Here is a 20,097-nt window from a genome sequence, read left to right on the forward strand (position 1 = left end):
CCGTCCAGGGTCGGTACCGGCGCTGTCATCCCGTCCAGGGTCGGTACCGGGGCTGTCCCAGGGTCGGTACCGGGGCTGTCCCCCCGTCCAGGGTCGGTACCGGGGCTGTCCCCGAAGCGGTACCGGGGCTGTTCCCCCGTCCCAGGGTCGGTACCGGCGCTATCCCAGGGTCGGTACCGGGGCTGTTCCCCCGTCCCAGGGTCGGTACCGGCGCTATCCCAGGGTCGGTACCGGGGCTGTTACTCTGTCCCAGGGTCGGTACCGGGGTTATTCCCCCGTCCCAGGGTCGGTACCGGGGCTGTTACTCTGTCCATGGGACGGTACCGGGGCTGTTCCCCCGTCCAGGGTCGGTACCGGCGCTGTCTCAGGGTCGGTACCGGGGTTGTTACTCTGTCCCAGGGTCGGTACCGGGGTTATTCCCCCGTCCAGGGTCGGTACCGGCGCTGTCTCAGGGTCGGTACCGGGGTTGTTACTCTGTCCCAGGGTCGGTACCGGGGTTATTCCCCCGTCCCAGGGTCGGTACCGGCGCTGTCTCAGGGTCGGTACCGGGGCTGTTCCCCCGTCCCAGGGTCGGTACCGGCGCTGTCTCAGGGTCGGTACCGGCGCTGCCCGCAGCTCCCGTGCCGGGGCCGGGCGGGGGCGGGGTCAGTCCTCAGGGGGCGGGGCGCCGCTAGGCCCCGCCCCGCCGGCGCCGCGCGGGGCACGCCGGGATCGCGGCGCGCCGGCCCGCGCCTCCCATGGTGCCCCGCGCCGGCTGAATGGGGCAGAGCCAAGATGGCGGCGAGCGCGGCCCCGGCGGGCGGCGGGTCCCTGTTCGAGTGCCCGAGCTGGTGAGCGGCGGCGGGGCCGAGGGGCGTGAGGGGCGCGGGGCTGCGCTCCCCGCGGCCGCGCAGTGCTGGCCGGGCCGGCGGGGTCGGGCCGCGGCCCTCGGGTGCCGCCATCGACAGCGCCGCGGGGGGCCCGGGCCCTCCCTGGGGTGCTGAGGCATTTCCCAGGAGCTCAGACAGAATCCGTGGTGTGATAGGAATTAAATATCCTGCTCAGGGGATGTGTCCGGTACGGGAGATCTGTCAGCTTGAAACCAGGCTGGGGTTTTTATTAGCGTGAGTTCAGAAGTCAGGTCTGAGCGGAGTGCTGGAGAAGAAGCATCGCGACCGTGCCTTGGGCTGGGTTAGAGATGGGAGAGCCTCGTTGGAAGGGAAATGAAAATGTCCTGCCTCACCCTCCTGCCGGCAGCAGAGCTTGGCATCAGGGTCCCCTTGTTCGTTTGTTCTGTGTTTTGATCATCGCTGAAGAAACCTTGGCTCTCCTGCCTTCTTTGGGTACCGGGGCACTGGGATGGTACCGGGGCACTGGGATGGGTACGGGAGCACTGGGATGGGTACGGGAGCACTGGGATGGGTACGGGAGCACTGGGGTGGGTACGGGGCACTGGGATGGTACCGGGGCACTGGGATGGGTACGGGAGCACTGGGGTGGTACCGGGGCACCGGGATGGGTACGGGAGCACTGGGATGGGTACGGGAGCACTGGGATGGGTACGGGGCACTGGGATGGTACCGGGGCACTGGGATGGTACCGGGGCACTGGGGTGGGTACGGGAGCACTGGGATGGGTACGGGGCACTGGGATGGTACCGGGGCACTGGGATGGGTACGGGAGCACTGGGATGGGTGCTGCAGCACTGGGATGGGTACGGGAGCACTGGGATGGGTACGGGAGCACTGGGATGGTACCGGGGCACTGGGATGGGTACGGGAGCACTGGGATGGGTACGGGAGCACTGGGATGGGTACCGGGGCACTGGGGTGGGTACGGGAGCACTGGGGTGGGTACGGGAGCACTGGGATGGTACCGGGGCACTGGGGTGGGTACGGGAGCACTGGGATGGGTACGGGAGCACTGGGATGGTACCGGGGCACTGGGATGGGTGCCCCAGCACTGGGACGGTACTGGAGCACTGGGATGGGTGCTGCAGCACTGGGATGGTACTGGAGCACTGGGATGGCACCAGAGCACTGGGATGGGTACCCCAGCACTGGGATGGTACCGGGGCACTGGGATGGGTGCCCCAGCACTGGGACGGTACTGGAGCACTGGCACGGGTGCCATAATATTTTAAATTGCACAAGCACCCCACCACACCTGAGAGCTGGAGTTGTGTGGTCCAGCCCTGCCTCTCCCTGCTCACCCAGCTGTGTTGCACCTCTCAGTGCTTTGTGGCACTGCTCAGTGCATGAATGTGTTGTCATTTAGACCTGGTTTTTAAGTGCCTGCTTTAGTTGGTAAAGCTATTTACCAACTAAAAAGAAATTTTTATACCAACTAAAGAGAATTCCTCATGTATTTTAGGGTCTTATTTGTGCTGAACATACACAATAATAAACATCTACACAAGATAGGATGGTGTTCCGTAAGATGATGACACAATAAACCAGATTACTCTGGATATTCAGCTTGAAATTTGAAGTATCATCCTTTTTTTTTCCTAGTGTTTTTATACAACAGTGATCACAATATGCATTATATTCCATATAAATTGGAATGCCTTGTGCTTTTGAAAGCTGTAGATGGAGGAGCTGGGAAAACAGAGCTTGTAAAATGCTCAGTCTCAGGGGCTTGCATGCTCTTGTAGAAGAATCCTTAAACAAATCCCATCTGGAGGAGAGAACTGTAACACCTGTAACTGTGAGGGCCTCTTCAGGTATCTGTTTTGTGTCTGTAGCTGCAGCAGGGCAGGGTCTGACAGAGAGTTTCCCTCTTTTCCTGCCCTGGTTTGGTTCTGTTGTGCTGGATGAGAAATGAGGTGAGATCTGGGAGATGATCCAAACCCAGGGGTCAGGGGGGCATGTTTGGGTGCCAGGTCCTCTTCTCACATTTTTAAGATTTTTTTTAATAATTCACTTACTGCAATCTGAATGTCCTTTTACAATAATATTCCAAAATAGTTTTTGGGTACAGCAAAGTTCCTGTCTGGACTCTGTCCTTATAGGTTGTAAGGAAACTTTTTATTTTCTCTTGGACTCTGTTGTATGTTTGCACATTGTAGCGGTTTTAGGGAGCCAGCTGGGCAATTTGTGTGTTTGTAGCTGTGAAGTCAAGGAGTGCTTGAGACAATTTCATCTTGTCCAGTTGGCACGTGCAGACATGGCAGCTAACACCAGTGAAAGCTTTGTGTTTTTCCTTAATGCTGCTTTTGAAACCCATAAGCTGTTTCATAAGAGGAAAAATAAAAAAGTGAGCTAGCAGGAAGCAGCCTGGAGAGCTTCCAGTCACAGTATTTGTGTTCTGAGCAGTGAACCCAGAATGGGGAGTCTTGGGTGATGCTGACTGGTGATAACCATGGCCTCATCGCTTGGTGGAAGTGGGGAGCTCTCCTGCCAGGTGGATTTTTTTATTTCTGGTTATTTTTCTGTTCTGCAAAACAAGTAGAGTATATTTCATACTAAATCTCTGGATGCCTTCTGCTGGTATTTGCTGAGCTGCAGCTTCCAGCTCATGGTTTTTAAGTATTTGCTCCTTTCAGAGCCAACCAAAGAGTGCACAGATAGGATGGGGAATCACTCTGGGCCTTTCCCAGGTAGGATTCTCCAGGCTGGAGGTGGTTTTCAGGAGCAGGCTTGGACCAATAGTGGTGTTATTCAAAGCTCTGATTTAAGAGGCTATAAAGGTACCCTGCAGGAAGCCTGGTCTTACACAAGCACCAAAAAGTCTCCTGTACAGGCAGCATTGTAGGGCTTCATTCCAAGAGCTTTGGGTGACCAAAAGTATGGCGTTGCAGAGAGTCTTGACAGTCAGAAGCAGATTCTTCTGTAGTGAATTATCTTCAGTCTCCTCAACCTCTCTTAAAATCAAAATCACAGTCTTTACCTAAATGTTTCTTTTCCTGCTTCTAAGGAAAGCTGGCTGGGGCCTGTGAACAACAATCATATGAGAAATACACCTTAGATATGATCAAAAGGAGTAGTTTTTTTCCTTGCCTTTAAGTTGTTGCCCATGCTTTTGAGGTTTGCCTCTATCATTTTACCTCTTCTCCCATAATTTGGATAGTATCTGAGTACCCCATTTCCAGAAAAGACTTCTGCACCGAAATTCCCAGTTTTCATCCAATTTGTGGCTTTGATTTACTTTTTGTGCTGTTATAGGTTACTTCTTCATAATCATACAATATTTATTCTTTCTTTCCTTGTGTTTCCAGCAGCTAAACTTAAGACAGATGAAAAACAGTGGTTGCCACCTGAATAGTATTTGCTGATGCCAGAACATGTTTATGCATGTACTGTAACTCCTCTGGACATGTTAGCCAAAATTTGGGCTGTGCATTTACAGTTGGCATAAAGAGGGTGCCAATACTTCCTGTAGATTAAAATTTAGCCATTCCATGAGATCAGAAAATGTCTTTAGATAACAATTAGACATCTTAGTTTGATTAAGACTTTGGCAAACCTTATGAGCTGGCTTTAGGCAGTAAAAGTGATTTCTCTGAGGTACAGGTTATCTGGTGCATAATTTGAAGTGACCATCAGATGTTTAGTGGATACTGCCTGCCTGTCCTTTTGTCCTAGTGTAACCTGTATTTGGAATTGTGACTCTTTCTTTACTCTCTTTGACACATCAGTAGTGGGGATGTCAGGTTTGTCCTGGAAATACATTAGAAATAGTTTGTTTGAAAGCAGCAATTGTTTCTCTTTAGTTTCTTTGGACAAGAAATGGCTATTCCTGGTGATGCTTTTACAGAGATTTCTGGAGAGTATGAGCTCCAGAGTTCTGCAAATTCCACCCTGTCCTTGAAGTTGGACATGAAGGTGTGTACATGAGTCACAGAGGCCAGGATTTGTAGGAAGTGGCTAAATTTAGCTTCCGAGTCCACGTTTAGAAACCCAAATAATTGACCTAATTTTAAACTAACACAATAGAATTATGGCTGTCCTATGTCCTTAATAGCAATAATTCCACATTTCTTGTAGTGACTCACATCAGTCAGGCTGCTGAGTTTCAGCTGGATATAGATATTATAACCCTGCTGGCATGTCAGCATTGAATCTGCACTGTGGAAGAGATCCTGATTTGAAAAACTTCAGTTTTCTTACTTGGCACATTCCAAAGTGTTATTGGCCTTGTCCTTCTTTTCCAAAATTCTTTATCTTTGTTAAAGAGACATAGCCTGGCCTGTGGAGCATGAGGTGGAGAAAGCAAGGAAACACAATTTTCTGTTTCTAGTACAGAAGAAAGATGTCTTTGCTTGTAGGTATTTAAATCTTTTAAAAACCTCTGCTGGAACCTGGTTTTGTTCAGTGGTATCCCTTGTAAATATTTAACTGCTGATCATTGTAAGCAGCTGATGCCTTCTGTAAGGCCAGCAAATCCATGTGTGCAGCTGCTGTGGGAAATGCCAAGCTGGGAATGCTCCTGTTCTCCTTGCCAGTCAGCTCCGTTAATTCTCTGGAAGCTTTCACATCCCCCCAGGAGATTCAGGATTCAGGAGGCAGTCAGAGCATCCTGGGTCTCAGTCAAACTCACTCAACTAGTGACACCACAGTCAGTGCATTTGCAGGTGTTATTTTCAGGTCACTTGCAGGATGCTGCCCTGGGGAGGCACTGGGGACACAATGCACCATCTGGAAGGTACAGAAGAAGCTGCTTCTCATTTTCAAACACAAGCACTTGTGCTGGAGCCAAGGTGTGACGGGAGAGCGTTGGCCTTGGGGCAGTGCTAGGGGCTCTTGGTGTTCTGTAGAGAGGACAATCTCCTGACCTCACATAATTCTTCATCCTTCAGAACAGTGCAGGAAAATTCATTTATTGCATACCTAAGCACACAGTGGAGTTAGTTTAGTGGAAAAGGACTTTTTTAACATTGCACATGAAATGGGAAAATACTGCTCTCCTGTAACAGCATAAGGCCAGTTTTCTAACAAACTTTCTTCTAGGAGATTTTTGCAAGAGATTTCCTTTAATATTTTATTCCTTGATCCATGAGGTGAGAGTTCTGATGGGGCAGGGCATGTGAAGAGTGACTGATACTTCCAAATCCAGGCATTGCTTCTGATCTTTGGTGACTCTGGAGCTAATTGGTTTTGAATATAATACTGAAAAATCTTTCTACTTTTTTCATTAAAAGGCTTTTCAGGTATCTAACTTGGGCAGCCTGAACTGTAACATTGGCTTAAAATGTTCCAAAGGACTTTTCTATCAGAAATTATTTCTGTGAATTTGTTTCCATGGTATCATAATCAGTATTTACAACCTTCCTGTGTTCAGTGTTTTGCAGGAATGGGTAGATGTAGAAATACTGCCTACAAAGGGTTCTCTGCAGTCCAAAAGAAGCCAGAGAATAGGTAGATTTTTCTAGCACTTTAATTCGTAGCTGAAGGCACTGCCTTGTAATACTGCTGGGCTTGGTTTTTCTGTTGGAAATAAAGTTGAGGGTAGAGGCAGAGTAAAAATAAGAGCAAGGGTGAAACTAAAAGTAGAGGGGGCAGTGAAAAAGCAGAGCTGGTATATAGCAAAGGAAGAAGACCATCAGACAGGATTCAACTGTGCTGGAGCTCTTGGGGGCTCTCCTGTGACCTGACAGGTAGAGGGAGGAAGTTGCTAAAATGTGTTAGGACAGGCTGACCATTGAGTATCCAGGAAGAGATCACTGAAAGGAAAAGCAGAGGCCAGACTGAGTAAGAAATAGACTTGTAGAATGAATCTGTTGAAAGGTTGAACTCTTTGGAAAGAGAAAAAAAAAATTGGGGAAGTAGCTGTTGTTGGATCAGAGTAAGGCTGGTGTGTGAAAATTACCAAAAGTTGGGTTGCAGAGTAACCAGAACTTGGCAATTTCACAGGAAGGGGGGAAAACAAGTTTTCCAGTGCTCAGGGGCAGAAAGAGGGAATACTGAATAGTGGACAGGAATCCATGAAAGGAATCTGTGTTTCAGTGAAAACTGAGCGCTGAGATCTGCAGGGAGCACAGGAGGAGACAGTGCTCAGGTGTAGCCTGGCTGTAAGCTGCTCCAGCAGTACCTAGGAGGAGCAGCTTCCCTGGCTGTGCTGGAGGGACTTCAGCTCATCACACAGACTGTGTCCCACCTGTGGGAGCATTTCTGCTTGGTGGGCTGTCCCCCACATCACCATAATCCCATTTCAGAGGTAAAGTCACCACTTCAGCAGATTGTGCTGGAGTTTAGCATCCTCTGCTTTTGCTGCTGCTGTTTTTTCATCCAGAACAATAGAAAACAATAGGAGTCAGTATTAACCATATACTTGTTAGGGTGGTACTTCCACAGTCTTTTAGAAGGGCCTGACAAGAAAACTTGTGAAAGTCCCAAGTGGTCAATTGAGAAAGGGCCAGAGAGATGTGGGCAGCATGGTGTAATGGATTGGAAACAAGAAAGGAAAGTGCTTGGGAAAGAAATTAAGTAGAAATAACAGGAGACTGTGTTCTTACATGAGATTATTGAGGGGAGCTGACCTTGCAACACAGAAGAAACCAGTAAATGTAAGGCACACCCCAGAAACATGAACATCTATATTTAACCCCTTCAAACAACTTTAGCTACCAGTGGCCTTTCTTTCTTCTGCAGCCACCCTGAGAGCATCACTGCCCATTTCATTGTTCCCTGGACTGGCTCCGTGCACTGAGCAGGATGGGAGCGTGATCTCTGCAGAGTTCCTCAGCAGGGCAGTAGTGCAGCCAAGAACTAGGTCACTGCTGCTGCCTGGAAAGCTGGTCCAGCCTTAGAGACAAGCAGCAGAGATGTTACCTGTGAGGAAGTACTAGAAATGCAGATTCTGAGATATCTGAGCAGAAAAAGATCTTTGTGCCAAGAGCTGAGGGATGCTGTGTGGTGCAGGTGGCACAGCAGGGTCCTGGCTTTGAGCACTGTAGGTGCCCAGTATGTTCCTGCTACCCCTGTGAGTTCACCCCTGTGCTGGCCTTGTCTTGCTGCGATGTGCTGAGTCCCTCTGTGCTCCCTCTGCCCGGGTGGCAGAAAGGCTGCTGGCAGGTGAATCTGCTCCACAGGAGGGGAGCGGGAGCAGTGGGGCTGGGGGAGCTGGGCTGCTCTTTGTGTGGAACGTGGAGGGGAGGACTGTGCTGCCAGAGGGCAGGGGTCCCTCTAGGACTGGGTTGCTGTGTTGTGATCACAGGTGAGTGTAGAGGAACACTGGATATTGGCCAGCACTTCTGTGCTACTACAGGTGTGTGCAGAGCCCCTTGAGGTTTTTGCCATCACCATCCTAGAGGGGAAAGGTGGTAGAAGCTTATGTTCCTCTTAGCAGCCAAGGGTAGAGATATGCTATTTTGTGGGTGACATGAGAAAACAGCTCTTCAGCAAACAGTCCCAGCCTGTCCCCATCTCTAGTTGTTGGTCTCTTCCTGCCTCATACTATGTGCTCTCAGGACTTGCTCTGTTTGTTGTGTAAATCAGATGGTTTTCACCTGGAGAGGTAAAGCTTGAGATGCTTCATAACTTGGTACCTTCACTCTTACCATAAAAAAAATCTTGGATTATGTGTTGTCAGAAGGAATCTGCAGGGAGGAAAAGAAAATCATGGGATTTTCATTTTTTTCCCAAAATACTTCTGCTTACATTGGTGTAGGTTTGGTCTATAGCTCAAGCAGCTCTATTACTAATAAATTTTTTATTAAGTGTTTTGATACCATATTTTTCCTTTATTTTCCAGGGCAGGGAAACCACCACCTGGCTTACATCTGGATGTAGTCAAAGGAGACAAACTCATTGAGGTATGGAATTAGAGTTTGATGGATTTGGTGTATCATGTACATAGGCACCAGCAACAGAACATTCCCCATCGTTTTTCACACTTATTCATAAGTATTTCCTTTCTCTCATGTATTCATTGTCTTCAAATCAGGTTTTTTTTTTCCTCTGAAACAAAGAATGAAGTGACTTTTCCCTTGCCTGTGCAAGGCAGCCTTGTGCCATGCAGGGTTTCCATCAGTTAAACCTCTTCCCTTTGTACTGCTTGTTTGAGAAACCTGTCTGGTCAGTTAATTTTTTTATTTTGCATTACAGTCACATTAACCAGGCATCCTGTATTTTGCAAGAGTGCTGCTCTGTCCTACGGTATGAAATACAGTTTGACTTGATTTTTCCTCCCACATTCAGGATCTGTGAACAGTGTTGTGATCAGCACAGATACAGCAAGTTATTTTTATTACAGCACCACCTCATTCTCTATTTCATATTTTATCTTATATCACACTGAAAGTAATAAATAAAGAAAAGTCTCTTTACCACTGTTGACAGAGAGAACCCAAACCAGTGAATGTATTTCAGTTGTGGAGAGACTCCTAACTTGAAGGTGACTGAAACAGAAATGTTTCTGGGTGTAGTGGTTTGACACTGGCCAAATGCCAGGCACCCACAAGTCATTCACTTATCCTCTCCTGCTACAGTTGGGCAGGGGAGAGGGAAAAAAATTAATGAAGGGCTCATGAGTTGAAATAAGGATTGGGAGAAAAAAAACGCTCTAAGGGCAAAACAGGTTCAAATTTAAAGGTATAAAGTAAATGTATTATTAAGAGAGTCAGAGGAGGCTAACAAGAAGTAAAATAAGCTTTTTTCTCCCCAGCCTCTCCCTCTTTCCCACCGACAGTGCAGGGAGATTTGGTGGGGGTGGGGTTTTGGTCAGTTCATCACTTGACATTTTCTGTTTGCTCAGGGAGAGGAGTCTTTTCTCTGCTGTGCCATAGGGTCCCTCCCACGAGCAAACAGTCTTCCCAAAACTGCTGTGGCATGGGTCACTCATCCATGGGCTGCAGCCTTTTAAGGCTGGGCTGCTCTAGTTTGGAAGAAAAAGGCCCTCTCTCCATTCAGGTCTCCACTGCATCCCCCGTGGATCCCCACGGGCTGTGGGTGGATCTCTCCCTCCCCCATGGATCCCCACGGGCTGTGGGTGGATCTCTGATTCCCTGTGGATCCCCACGGGCTGTGGGTGGATCTCTGATTCCCCCGTGGATCCCCACGGGCTGTGGGTGGATCTCTGATTCCCCATGGATCCCCACAGGCTGTGGATGGATCTCTGCCTCCCCGTGGATCCCCACGGGCTGTGGGTGGATCTCTCCCTCCCCCATGGATCCCCATGGGCTGTGGGTGGATCTCTGCATCCCCCGTGGATCCCCACGGGCTGTGGGTGGATCTCTGATTCCCCTGTGGATCCCCACGGGCTGTGGGTGGATCTCTGCATCCCCTGTGGATCCGCACAGGCTGTGGGTGGATCTCTGCATCCCCCGTGGATCCCCACGGGCTGTGGGTGGATCTCTGCATCCCCCGTGGATCCCCACGGGCTGTGGGTGGATCTCTGCCTCCCCTGTGGATCCCCACGGGCTGTGGGTGGATCTCTGATTCCCCTGTGGATCCCCACGGGCTGTGGGTGGATTTTTGCCTCCCCCATGGATCCCCACGGGCTGTGGGTGGATCTCTGATTCCCCATGGATCCCCACAGGCTGTGGGTGGATCTCTGATTCCCCCGTGGATCCCCACGGGCTGTGGGTGGATCTCTGCCTCCCCCGTGGATCCCCATGGGCTGTGGGTGGATCTCTGCCGCCCCCGTGGATCCCCACGGGCTGTGGGTGGATCTCTGCCTCCAGGAATTCCTGGATTACAGGGACACAGCTGTTTCACCATAGTCCTCCCCCAGCCTGCAGAGGAATCTCAGCTCTGGCACCTGGAGCGCCTCCTGCCCCTCCTTCTCCGCTGCCCTTGGTGCCATCATGTTGTTTTCCCTCGCATGTTTTGCTCAGCTCCTCCTCTTCTCTGTCTAGAAGGGAAATCTGCTGCTTGTAGGTACCGCTGCCAACAAGTTCCACTCATTTAAAGATTCTTGCAAGGTCCCGTAGCGCCGAGGCAAACAGCACTTGGATGTGATCCTTGTGTTTCCCTGTTCAATACAGGTGGCAGAGAGTTTTCAGTTTTGTCTTTTCTGGTAGCCAGCAGTAAGCGAGGAAGACCATTGTAGAATCCTGTGGGTTATTGAGCACTTGATACTAACCGAGCCATCGGTGTCCCAGCCTCGTGCAGAGGCCGGAGGGTCACCCTGTGATCGCTGGGTCTGCAAAGTGCAACAGCAAAACAAGCCATGCAGTGTTTAAGCTCAGTGTGTGAAGGAAGACACTGGGTTATAGCTCAGAGGCACAGAACATTTCGGAAACATTGTCTTGAATTAAATGCAGTAAAATTGTCTTCTCTGTTGATGATTTGTTGCAGTAACTTCCATGAATTTGTGTCTTTGCAAAATCTCTTGGAAGTGCTGCCCAGTCAGGGCAGTGTTGTTTGTGTGTAACAGGTGCAAATGAAAACTTACAGGATGCTTTTGGTGTCAGCTGTGGGCAAGAGTGAGAAATGGGTTGATCAGTTTTTATGGTAACTGAAATTGTGAGGTAACTGCTTGCAGAGCTGATCAGTGTTTGTGGAGGAATAAGTCAGCTTCCACTTGGTATCAGAGCTGTGTTTATATAAGACTTACTTTCAAATTTGCAATAAAAGGAAGAGTTAATACTCATCTTTTTTTACAGTGTGGAATCATAGAATTCACTAGTGCAAAGGTGTTGAGGATGGGAAGAGTCAGAGTGCTAAACCAAATGAGTAAGGAACTGCAAAATATGGGATAAAAATCTAATGCTGGGAAATTAAATCCCCAGAAAACCTAACCAGGGTTCCTCAAAAGATGTGATGTAACAAACAGTTATGGTGTTCTTGGATCAGTATCTGGATGAAACAACTCTAATCTTAAGGGAAAATATCAATAAGACTCATGAAATTATGGTCAAGAAATGCAAGGGAAAGCCTCACAAAGGCACACTGACATGTAGAGCATTTAGGGAGGGAGTGGAGGGGTCTATTTACAGGTGGAATTACAAAATGAAATAAAATTCAACCAGAAAGGATTGAGGAGACTACTGTGGCTTATACTTTCTGGTTAACTCTGGAGGTCTTGTGAAAACCAGCGTTTGTGAAGAGACAGAAAGTGATGATAAAGTGGCCAGGTGAGAGCAGAACCCAATAAACTCAGTATAGTGATTTCTCATGGTTTTAATCTGAATATTCCGAGGCTTTGCGATGCATTGCTCTGCACCAGACAAACCAATTCCCAGGAGACACCTGCATGTTTCACATCTCTCAGCTGGAGGAAAATCACTTGCATTTTGCATTTGCACCTCATCTGTCAATAGACCACGTACTTACACGTGAATTGCCAATTGAGCTGTCATTGCTGCCGTAATAAATGAGATGTAGACTCACAGAGATTTTTTTGGGGGGTTGAAATCTAAGTATTGGTGCTCTTTAGGATTTTCTGCCAGCCTGTGTATCACTGAGGGGATTGATGGAGTTATCATTCTATCTAGCTGTTTGTTTCTACAGAATTGCTAGAAATTTAATAATCTTGTAGTGCTGGTTGAAACTGGCCAGAGGTTTAGAAGTTTTTTGGTTTAATAGTGGGTGTTAGAGCTGATAAATATGCACACCTTGATCACCTAAATGCTATTTTTTTTTAAGATGGCAGGCCAAAATATGTTAGTCAGTAGATTTCACAAAGCAGTTGCTGTCATGAGTTGATGCTTTAATTGTATACCTTGGGTTGGGGGGGAATAAGACATTTAACAGAGTATTATCTAAGGGACCAATCAGTCATAAAATTGTCATGATGCACACAAGTGTGGAGTCGGGTTGTTCAATTAATTCTTTTAAACATGCAGAAATAAATGCTTTTTACTGAATACCAGATGATGAGAACTTGCAGCATGGGGGCTGACAGATATTCAGTAGAATGCTGGAAAATCCAGCCTGAAAAATATACAGCATGTGTATGGGGGAAAAAATCAGGAAAAAAAAAAAAAAACAGCAGGGAAGTGTGACTGTAGCAGTGGTAAAACCATAGCTGGTAGGTAGGTGAATAGATGTGATTGGCAAGGTGATCTGCAGTAGAAGCTGAGGTCCATGATGGGATTTTTGTCCTCACAGATAAGGCAGGGAGTATAAATACTGTATCTTGTTCCAGTCTGTCTCCTTATTTTCTGTATGACTTGGTGGTGCCCCAGAGCGAGTGACTGTGTGGGTGCTCCTGGTGTCATCTGAGAGCTCAGGAAACCCCCAGCCCAGCCCCCTGGGCCTGGCCACACGCTGGCTGGTTGGAGCTGAGCTGGAGCTGGTGTACCTGGCCAAGGGAGGAGCAGACACCTGCTTGGCTGGAATGCTGCTGCAGAGAGGGAGATCCTTGGCACCACCCACCCCATGCCTGGAATCCGCTGCTCCCGTGGAGCTGCTGGGACGTGCAAAGGCAGACTGATCCAGCCCACCCAAATGCAGGAAGGTGGACACAGGGAAAAAGGCTTGGCAAGCCAAAACCTTTGCTCAGACACGTGGCAGTGGGATCAAGGAGAGGACTGAATAGCTGGGAATGCAGGGAGGCAGGGGGAAGAAATCCAGGTGCTCAAGCAGGTAAAATGTTAGTTCATCTCAGACCACCTCTTGAAAGCAGTGCTCTCCTGAACCAAGATGTGGGGTTTTTTCAATGGAAGATGTATCAGCATTCCCTGGATGATGTGATTAAACATGTGGGCTTTGGAAAATGTTTCAGAAAGCAGGAGAAGCTTGTTAACAGATATGTAATGTGCGGCCAGCCTTTGCCTTGTGCAACTGGAGGAGGAAAGTACAGATTAGATGAAGTTCTTGGGATGCAGTGAGAAGGTTCTGCACATGCTGCTCAGTATTCCAGCATTCGGGTGCAAGGAGTTCCTGTAACAACAGTCTGGTCACTTAAATAGTGTAGGACTTTGTCATCATGTCCCTCACTTTATAAAGATGTTTATGTAACTGATATTAAGAGTTGTAAGATATTTTTTTAAAAAGATATTAGAACTAGAATCAATAAAGAAGAAATACCTGAAATTAATGGTTTACTTGAATGGATTGATATGGATTCAGATCACACCACATACTCAGTATAGTTTTGTCCCTTTATACCAGAGGTCTGAAATCTCCTGTAGGTCCATTTCTGTACAGAAGTATAATTTTGATGTCCTGTATCAGACTGGAGATCACCAAGCACGGGTTCCTGTCTTAGACAAAGCCTGAAGTCATGCATCAAGGAATGTGTTAAAATCTCTGGGAGCAGATGTCAGAGAAAATCTCCTCTATGAGGTAGTCGAATGCTTTGAAGAGTGACTGTCCTTCCCAGAATGTCCACTGTTGGCTGGTAAAGAAGGGAATAACTGGTGTTCTCCCATTTCAGCTGTTCTGATTTTATAAAGAGCAGACTTGAGTTTATGTATTTAACAGTGCTGGACTAAACTGAAATATTGATGAGCTGTTGATGCTTTGTCTTGAATTTGCTCTATTTATTCACGTTCTTGAATTTTTTTCAGGAAGATCCAAAAGATTCTAGGTGTCTAATATGCTTCTCTGTTTGATATTCTACCTCAGAAACTCATCATTGATGAGAAGAAATACTATCTCTTCGGGAGAAACCCTGATCTGTGTGATTTTACCATTGACCACCAGTCTTGTTCTCGGGTCCATGCTGCCTTGGTCTATCACAAACATCTCAAGAGGGTTTTCCTCATAGATCTGAACAGCAGTAAGTAGTGTGGCATTTAACCAGGCAGAAGAGCTATACTTCAGTGCTTAAACATTCTGAATCTGAGACACTTTTTTTCCTTTTCCATTGTTGTCTGAACTGTGGGCAAATGGATATAATTTGAATTTGCATTGTAAGGAAAGACAAGGGTTAGGGCAAAGGAGTGTTTGCTCCAGGCAGCCTACAGCTGCCTCACTGGGTGTTTCAAACATTTCTAACTTGTAAAAGGCCAGAAGAGAGGAGGAAGGTGACTTGACCTTCCCGTCACAATTTTAGTGAAGCCTTGTCTTCTGAGGGTGACTTCCCAAGGTCCAAAACCTGTCAGGTGTTTTATTGCACTGTCCAGACAGTACATTGGGACCTACAAGAATACAGAAAGTAAAAGGTGTTTTGTAGTTTTTTTCCAGTGATTTTTTGAGGACTTCTGGTGTGTGTTATCTCAGTTTGTGAGATGGTAGGTCTACACAGCTGATGCTTTCAGCAGTACCTCAGTGCCTTGTACCTTGGAACAATTGTTAGAATTTCTGAGATTCTCAAACTTGAACTGGAATACCATGATCCCAAGCTCAACAGACTATTTTGCATTTTGATGTCCTCAGCACATGGCACGTTCTTGGGCCATATCCGTTTGGAAGCTCACAAACCCCAGCAGATCCCCATTGACTCCACGGTTTCCTTCGGAGCCTCCACCCGTGCGTACACTCTGCGAGAGAAGCCGCAGACGCTGCCCTCAGCAGTGAAAGGGGACGAGAAGATGGGTGGTGAGGATGAGGAGCTGAAGGGTTTGCTGGGGCTGCCAGAGGAGGAGACAGAACTGGATGTGAGTATGATGGCACACTGCCTTGATGGCATTTCCAGCAAGGACAGCATTCCCTGCTCGTTTGCTTAGTCATGGAATCATTTAGGTTGGAAAAGACCTTTAAGATCATCAGGTCCATAAATCCAACAGGGAGGCTGAAACTAAACAATGTCCTGTGGTCTTCTGATGTGCACAGTCATGTGATTAAATCAGACTTCATACACTAGTTGTTTAAACTCTTTCATTTCTAAATTTGCTGTTAGAATCTGACAGAGTTTAATACAGCCCACAACAAAAGGATCTCCACACTGACCATTGAGGAAGGAAACTTGGACATCCAGAGGCCAAAGCGAAAACGGAAGAACTCCAGAGTGACATTCAGTGATGATGATGAGATCATCAATCCGGGTAAGGAGTTTGCTTTAATCTTCAGCTGATGCCCTTCAGGACCTCCTTCCAGTGCACTCATAGGGATTCCTCGTGGGTGCATATGGATAAGGAGAGGATAAATTTGGCAGTCAATATTTGGGATCTGCTGTTTCACAGAAGCTGCCAGCATGTCTCACTGAAGTCTGGGACCTCTTTCTGTTTCTTCTGTTCTACCTGTAAAGTAACTGCAAACACTGTAAAGTAACTGCAAGCTCTGAGCTGGATGGGGATATCAAACTCAGCTTCATTGTTCAGTACTCTGTCAGATACTGGAGAAATGTCAGGGGTCCAAAAGGAGGAAGGTGGTTCACATTTTTTTCCCTCTTTAGAATCTCAGTGGGAACAGAACTTGTTTGCTTTTCACCTATCCTTTAACGTTTTCTTTACCTGTTGCCTCTGGGATGTCTCGAGCTCAGAGGGTTTTTGCTACTTTTCTGCACATCTGAACCAAGGCATCCCTAATGCTCATTCAAACTGATGTATTTGAAGATGTATCCAATTTCAAATTAGTCTTTTTTTTCTCCCTTAGCTGTTCTGTATTAATAGCATTCTTACCAATCATACTTTATTTGGATAATATTCCTGTTTATAAGAGCAGCTAATTAATGAGCAGGTATTTTGAAATACAGTGTGGAGGTGGTTCCTTTGGCACCCAGAGTGACCATTTTGGTTTATAATGTGATGCAGTTCGGTGCTCAGAACATCCTAACGCAAACACCAATCATTCTCATCACAAAAAAAAGATAATTTTTCTGGACTTTCAGAGACTGACTGCTTCTGACTCCTTCTTCAAGGCCCCCCAAGGACTTTGGGGACCAGCTGCTGTGCCTTCAGCACATGCAGAGCCTTGTCAGCAGTAGCTTTCAGCTCAAACTCCAGCCTGTCTGATCCCAAACCACTCATCCAGCTGCTCCTATTCTCCATTTGAGGGAAAGCCAGGATGCTTAATGAGCCACCTGGAAACAAAGCCACTGGATTTTCCTCCTTTTATTTGGTCACACTTCAGCTTACTGGGAGCTGCTGGAGTGCTGGCTTTGGGAGGAGAAAGTCTATTCCAGTTTTTCATATAGATTCCTTTACCCCACAGAGGTTGTTTTTTCCATGTGCTCTCTGAAAGCATCCCTGGTTGTGCTCTCTGAAAGCATCCCTGGTTGTGCTCTCTGAAGGCATCCCTGGTTGTGCTCTCTGAAAGCATCCCTGGTTGTGCTCTCTGAAAGCATCCCTGGTTGTGCTCTCTGAAAGCATCCCTGGTTGTGCTCTCTGAAAGCATCCCTGGTTGTGCTCTCTGGTGGCATCCCTGGTTGTGCTCTCTGAAAGCATCCCTGGTTGTGCTCTCTGAAAGCATCCCTGGTTGTGCTCTCTGGTGGCATCCCTGGTTGTGCTCTCTGAAAGCATCCCTGGTTGTGCTCTCTGAAAGCATCCCTGGTTGTGCTCTCTGAAAGCATCCCTGGTTGTGCTCTCTGGTGGCATCCCTGGTTGTGCTCTCTGAAAGCATCCCTGGTTGTGCTCTCTGAAAGCATCCCTGGTTGTGCTCTCTGGTGGCATCCCTGGTTGTGCTCTCTGAAGGCATCACTGTTCTTGCTTTGCAGAGGACGTGGACCCGTCTGTGGGGCGGTTCCGGAACATGGTACAGACAGCAGTGGTCCCTGTTAAGGTACGGGGTGACTCCTAACTTTCTCATTAGCACATTACATTGATGAACTCAATTTATGATTTATGAATTGCACCTTAGAAGCAGAGTGCTCCCACATGGGAGGTGTTTCATTGTTAAGCAGAAGTCATGTCTGTGTTTCACAGTTGTCTTTTTGAGCGAATTTGACCGTTTCCCTTTGAATCCAGCTTTAGCTTTTTTCTTTAATAACACGTGGGATCAATGGTGATTTTTTTTCCTCCCAAAAATAAACGCTTTCTAGAAATCTAGTGCATTAGTATCCAGTTCAGATAAAACTGTGGGAAATGTGGAAAATAGAAGGGAAAAAATGAGAGTTTGTTTCTTTAAATACTGTGTTTGATGTTTCATACATTTGTGTATTAGAACAAGCAGGTTTAGGCTTTGCTCCAAGATGAGTGTGCTGCCAGTGTTGCATTTAATTAGAATATGCAAGGAAAAAGAAAGATCTGCACAACTTCAGAGCAGCTAAGCCATTGCGTAACAGCAATTTCACTTGTTGGTGTTATAGACTAAATGACATCATGTGGAGAAGGATAATATTCCATAAGCCCAGACTGCAGGAGAAGATTCCAGTGATCAGGAGCAAAATTACCCAAGTGGTCTAGAAGTTGCAGTTTCTTTCTGTGGGGGAGGGAAGGTTTGTGTTACAATAATCTCAGGCACGGGGTGGGATTTGGGGTATTGTGTACAGGGCCAGGAGTTAAACTCAAGGAGCCTTGTGGGTCTGTTCCAACCCAGGACATTCTGTGACCTCCTTGGTCTTTGTTCAGGATGAGGACTGGCAGGAGTGTAAAGGAGGTGAAGAGGTGCTCAGACTTCATCTAAGTTACATCTGAGTGTCAGCTTTTGTCTCCCTTCCTGCATTGTGCACCTCTAAGAGTTATTGTTGTGGTTTTCAAGGGAACCCAGAGGAAACCTTGTAGGACAAAGACTGGGACATGGTCTGTTGGCACTTTGCATGTGGCAGATTTAGGTGCTTCTTGGGGGAAGTGGTCCTGGCACCCATTTTAAACAGCTTGATGGTTTCATGCGTTGTGACTAATTCTTTAACTCCTTCTGTGTGCAGAAGAAGCGCCTGGAGAACGCGGGCTCGCTGACCACAGACGAGTCAGCGTCGCGGCGCATGCAGAGCTTCCCCTACAGCGGAGGATTGTACGGGGGGCTGCCCCCCACCCACAACGAGGCGGGGTCGCAGTCCCACAGCGTCCACGGCACCGCGCTCATCGGGGGGCTGCCCATGCCCTACCCCAACCTCGCCCCCGATGTGGACTTGACTCCAGTTGTGCCCTCCACAGTGAACATGAACCCCGCTCCAAACCCTGCTGTCTTCAACCCTGAAGCTGTGAATGAGCCCAAGAAGAAGAAATACGCCAAGGAGGCCTGGCCGGGCAAGAAGCCGACCCCGTCCCTGCTGATCTGAGCTGGGCTGAGGGAGGGTAGGAGTTACCGACTCCAGAAACTTTTCATGTGCGGTATCGTCTTTTTAAAATTTCAGTGTCCTAACAGATGTAATACCAAGATTGGAGGAGTGAAATACCCCTTAAAGATCTGTCTTCAAATGTTTTTATATGTCTGTTATAAAAAAAAAAAAATACAGCTCCCGTCTCCTTTTGAACCAAAACCCTTACAGCCTTTTCTTAGCCACCACTGTCCCAGAGGTCTCTGTGCTGAGTTTGGATCCACAAGGCAAAGGGGCAATCACACAGTTTCATTGTCACTTACGGCATGACCCTGCAGGTCCGTGTTATTTCAGTGCTGGGCTCACTATGGTGACACTGTTCCTGCTGGACCTTCTCACAGCAGGGCAGCTCTGTCAAGAGGAAATGTTTGTGGGGCCAAGCCTTGCAGAATCCCATTGGAAGGAGTTGTAAAACTTGCAGAATATAGGTCAGCTTTTATTTTTTATATTTTAAAACCCCGCCAATGTGGGGCATTGTCTTTTTTTATTATTATTAGTTCAGCTACAGCTCATTTTGATTTCCACATAAAACACTAGACCATCCCATGAGTTGAGATGGATAAGCAGGGAAGCAGGTGGGTTTCTTACCTTTGTTCCAGTGCTGCAGAATGGGGTCTGTGGGATGGATACAGGGTGCAAACAGTCGGGTGTCCAACAGGATCAGGCACTGTCTGCACTGTGCCATGGTGACTCCACTGGATAACTCAGGGTGAAGTTAACACAGTGGAGTTCCTTTTAGACTTGATGGCCCCTGTTACTTAAATAGTTTCGTTTTTATTTGCAAATGGAACTTTAGAGTATATGAGATTCATCAAGACAAAAAGCTGGGAGGACTGGTGTGTTCCCCACACACACTAATACTTTGGCTGCTGGGAACTGCAGGTGAGAATTGAGTGCTACTGAGAGCCAGAATAGGAATTCTCAGTGGACTTGGGTTGTTGCTCAAGCCCTTTAGTTCCTTGGGCTTAGATTTGAAAATGATTCACATACTCAGATATTTTGTGGCTGTGCTTTATGCAAGGTAAGGCCAGAGCTTTATTATTCTTAAGTTTACTCTGGATTTTTGTACACACTCTAATGCAGTTCAGCTACAAGTCACATTCCTTTGCTGTTTGGGGAATCCCAGAAATGTGCACCAAAATGAGAGCA

At 47.4% G+C, this 20,097-nt stretch overlaps 1 protein-coding gene and 1 non-coding gene across 2 annotated transcripts; both read left to right on the forward strand.

Annotated features, from left to right (window-relative positions):
* The first annotated feature begins 701 nt into the window (after window positions 1-701).
* PPP1R8 (protein phosphatase 1 regulatory subunit 8) lies at window positions 702-19,110 on the forward strand. Its single transcript, XM_068172779.1, has 7 exons — window positions 702-830; window positions 8,674-8,734; window positions 14,436-14,589; window positions 15,189-15,409; window positions 15,652-15,796; window positions 17,407-17,471; window positions 18,556-19,110. Exons 1-7 carry the CDS (start codon window positions 775-777, stop codon window positions 18,907-18,909), a joined length of 1,056 nt encoding a protein of 351 aa, XP_068028880.1. The 5' UTR covers window positions 702-774; the 3' UTR covers window positions 18,910-19,110.
* Window positions 10,988-11,152, forward strand: LOC137462529 (small Cajal body-specific RNA 1). The gene has a single exon (XR_010993715.1). It is a non-coding gene; the product is annotated as a small Cajal body-specific RNA 1 (non-coding RNA).
* Window positions 19,111-20,097: the final 987 nt, after the last annotated feature.

Source organism: Anomalospiza imberbis, chromosome 25, assembly GCF_031753505.1.
Source record: "Anomalospiza imberbis isolate Cuckoo-Finch-1a 21T00152 chromosome 25, ASM3175350v1, whole genome shotgun sequence".
Classification (NCBI taxonomy): Eukaryota; Metazoa; Chordata; class Aves; order Passeriformes; family Viduidae; genus Anomalospiza; species Anomalospiza imberbis.

Bases quoted from the DNA above. Each gene is read 5' to 3' on its own strand.
- PPP1R8 (XM_068172779.1), top strand. From the start codon at position 775: ATGGCGGCGAGCGCGGCCCCGGCGGGCGGCGGGTCCCTGTTCGAGTGC. The intron at 14,590-15,188 runs GTAAGTAGTGTG...TGATGTCCTCAG, and splicing joins CCTCATAGATCTGAACAGCA to CACATGGCACGTTCTTGGGC. The intron at 15,410-15,651 runs GTGAGTATGATG...ATTTGCTGTTAG, and splicing joins AGGAGGAGACAGAACTGGAT to AATCTGACAGAGTTTAATAC.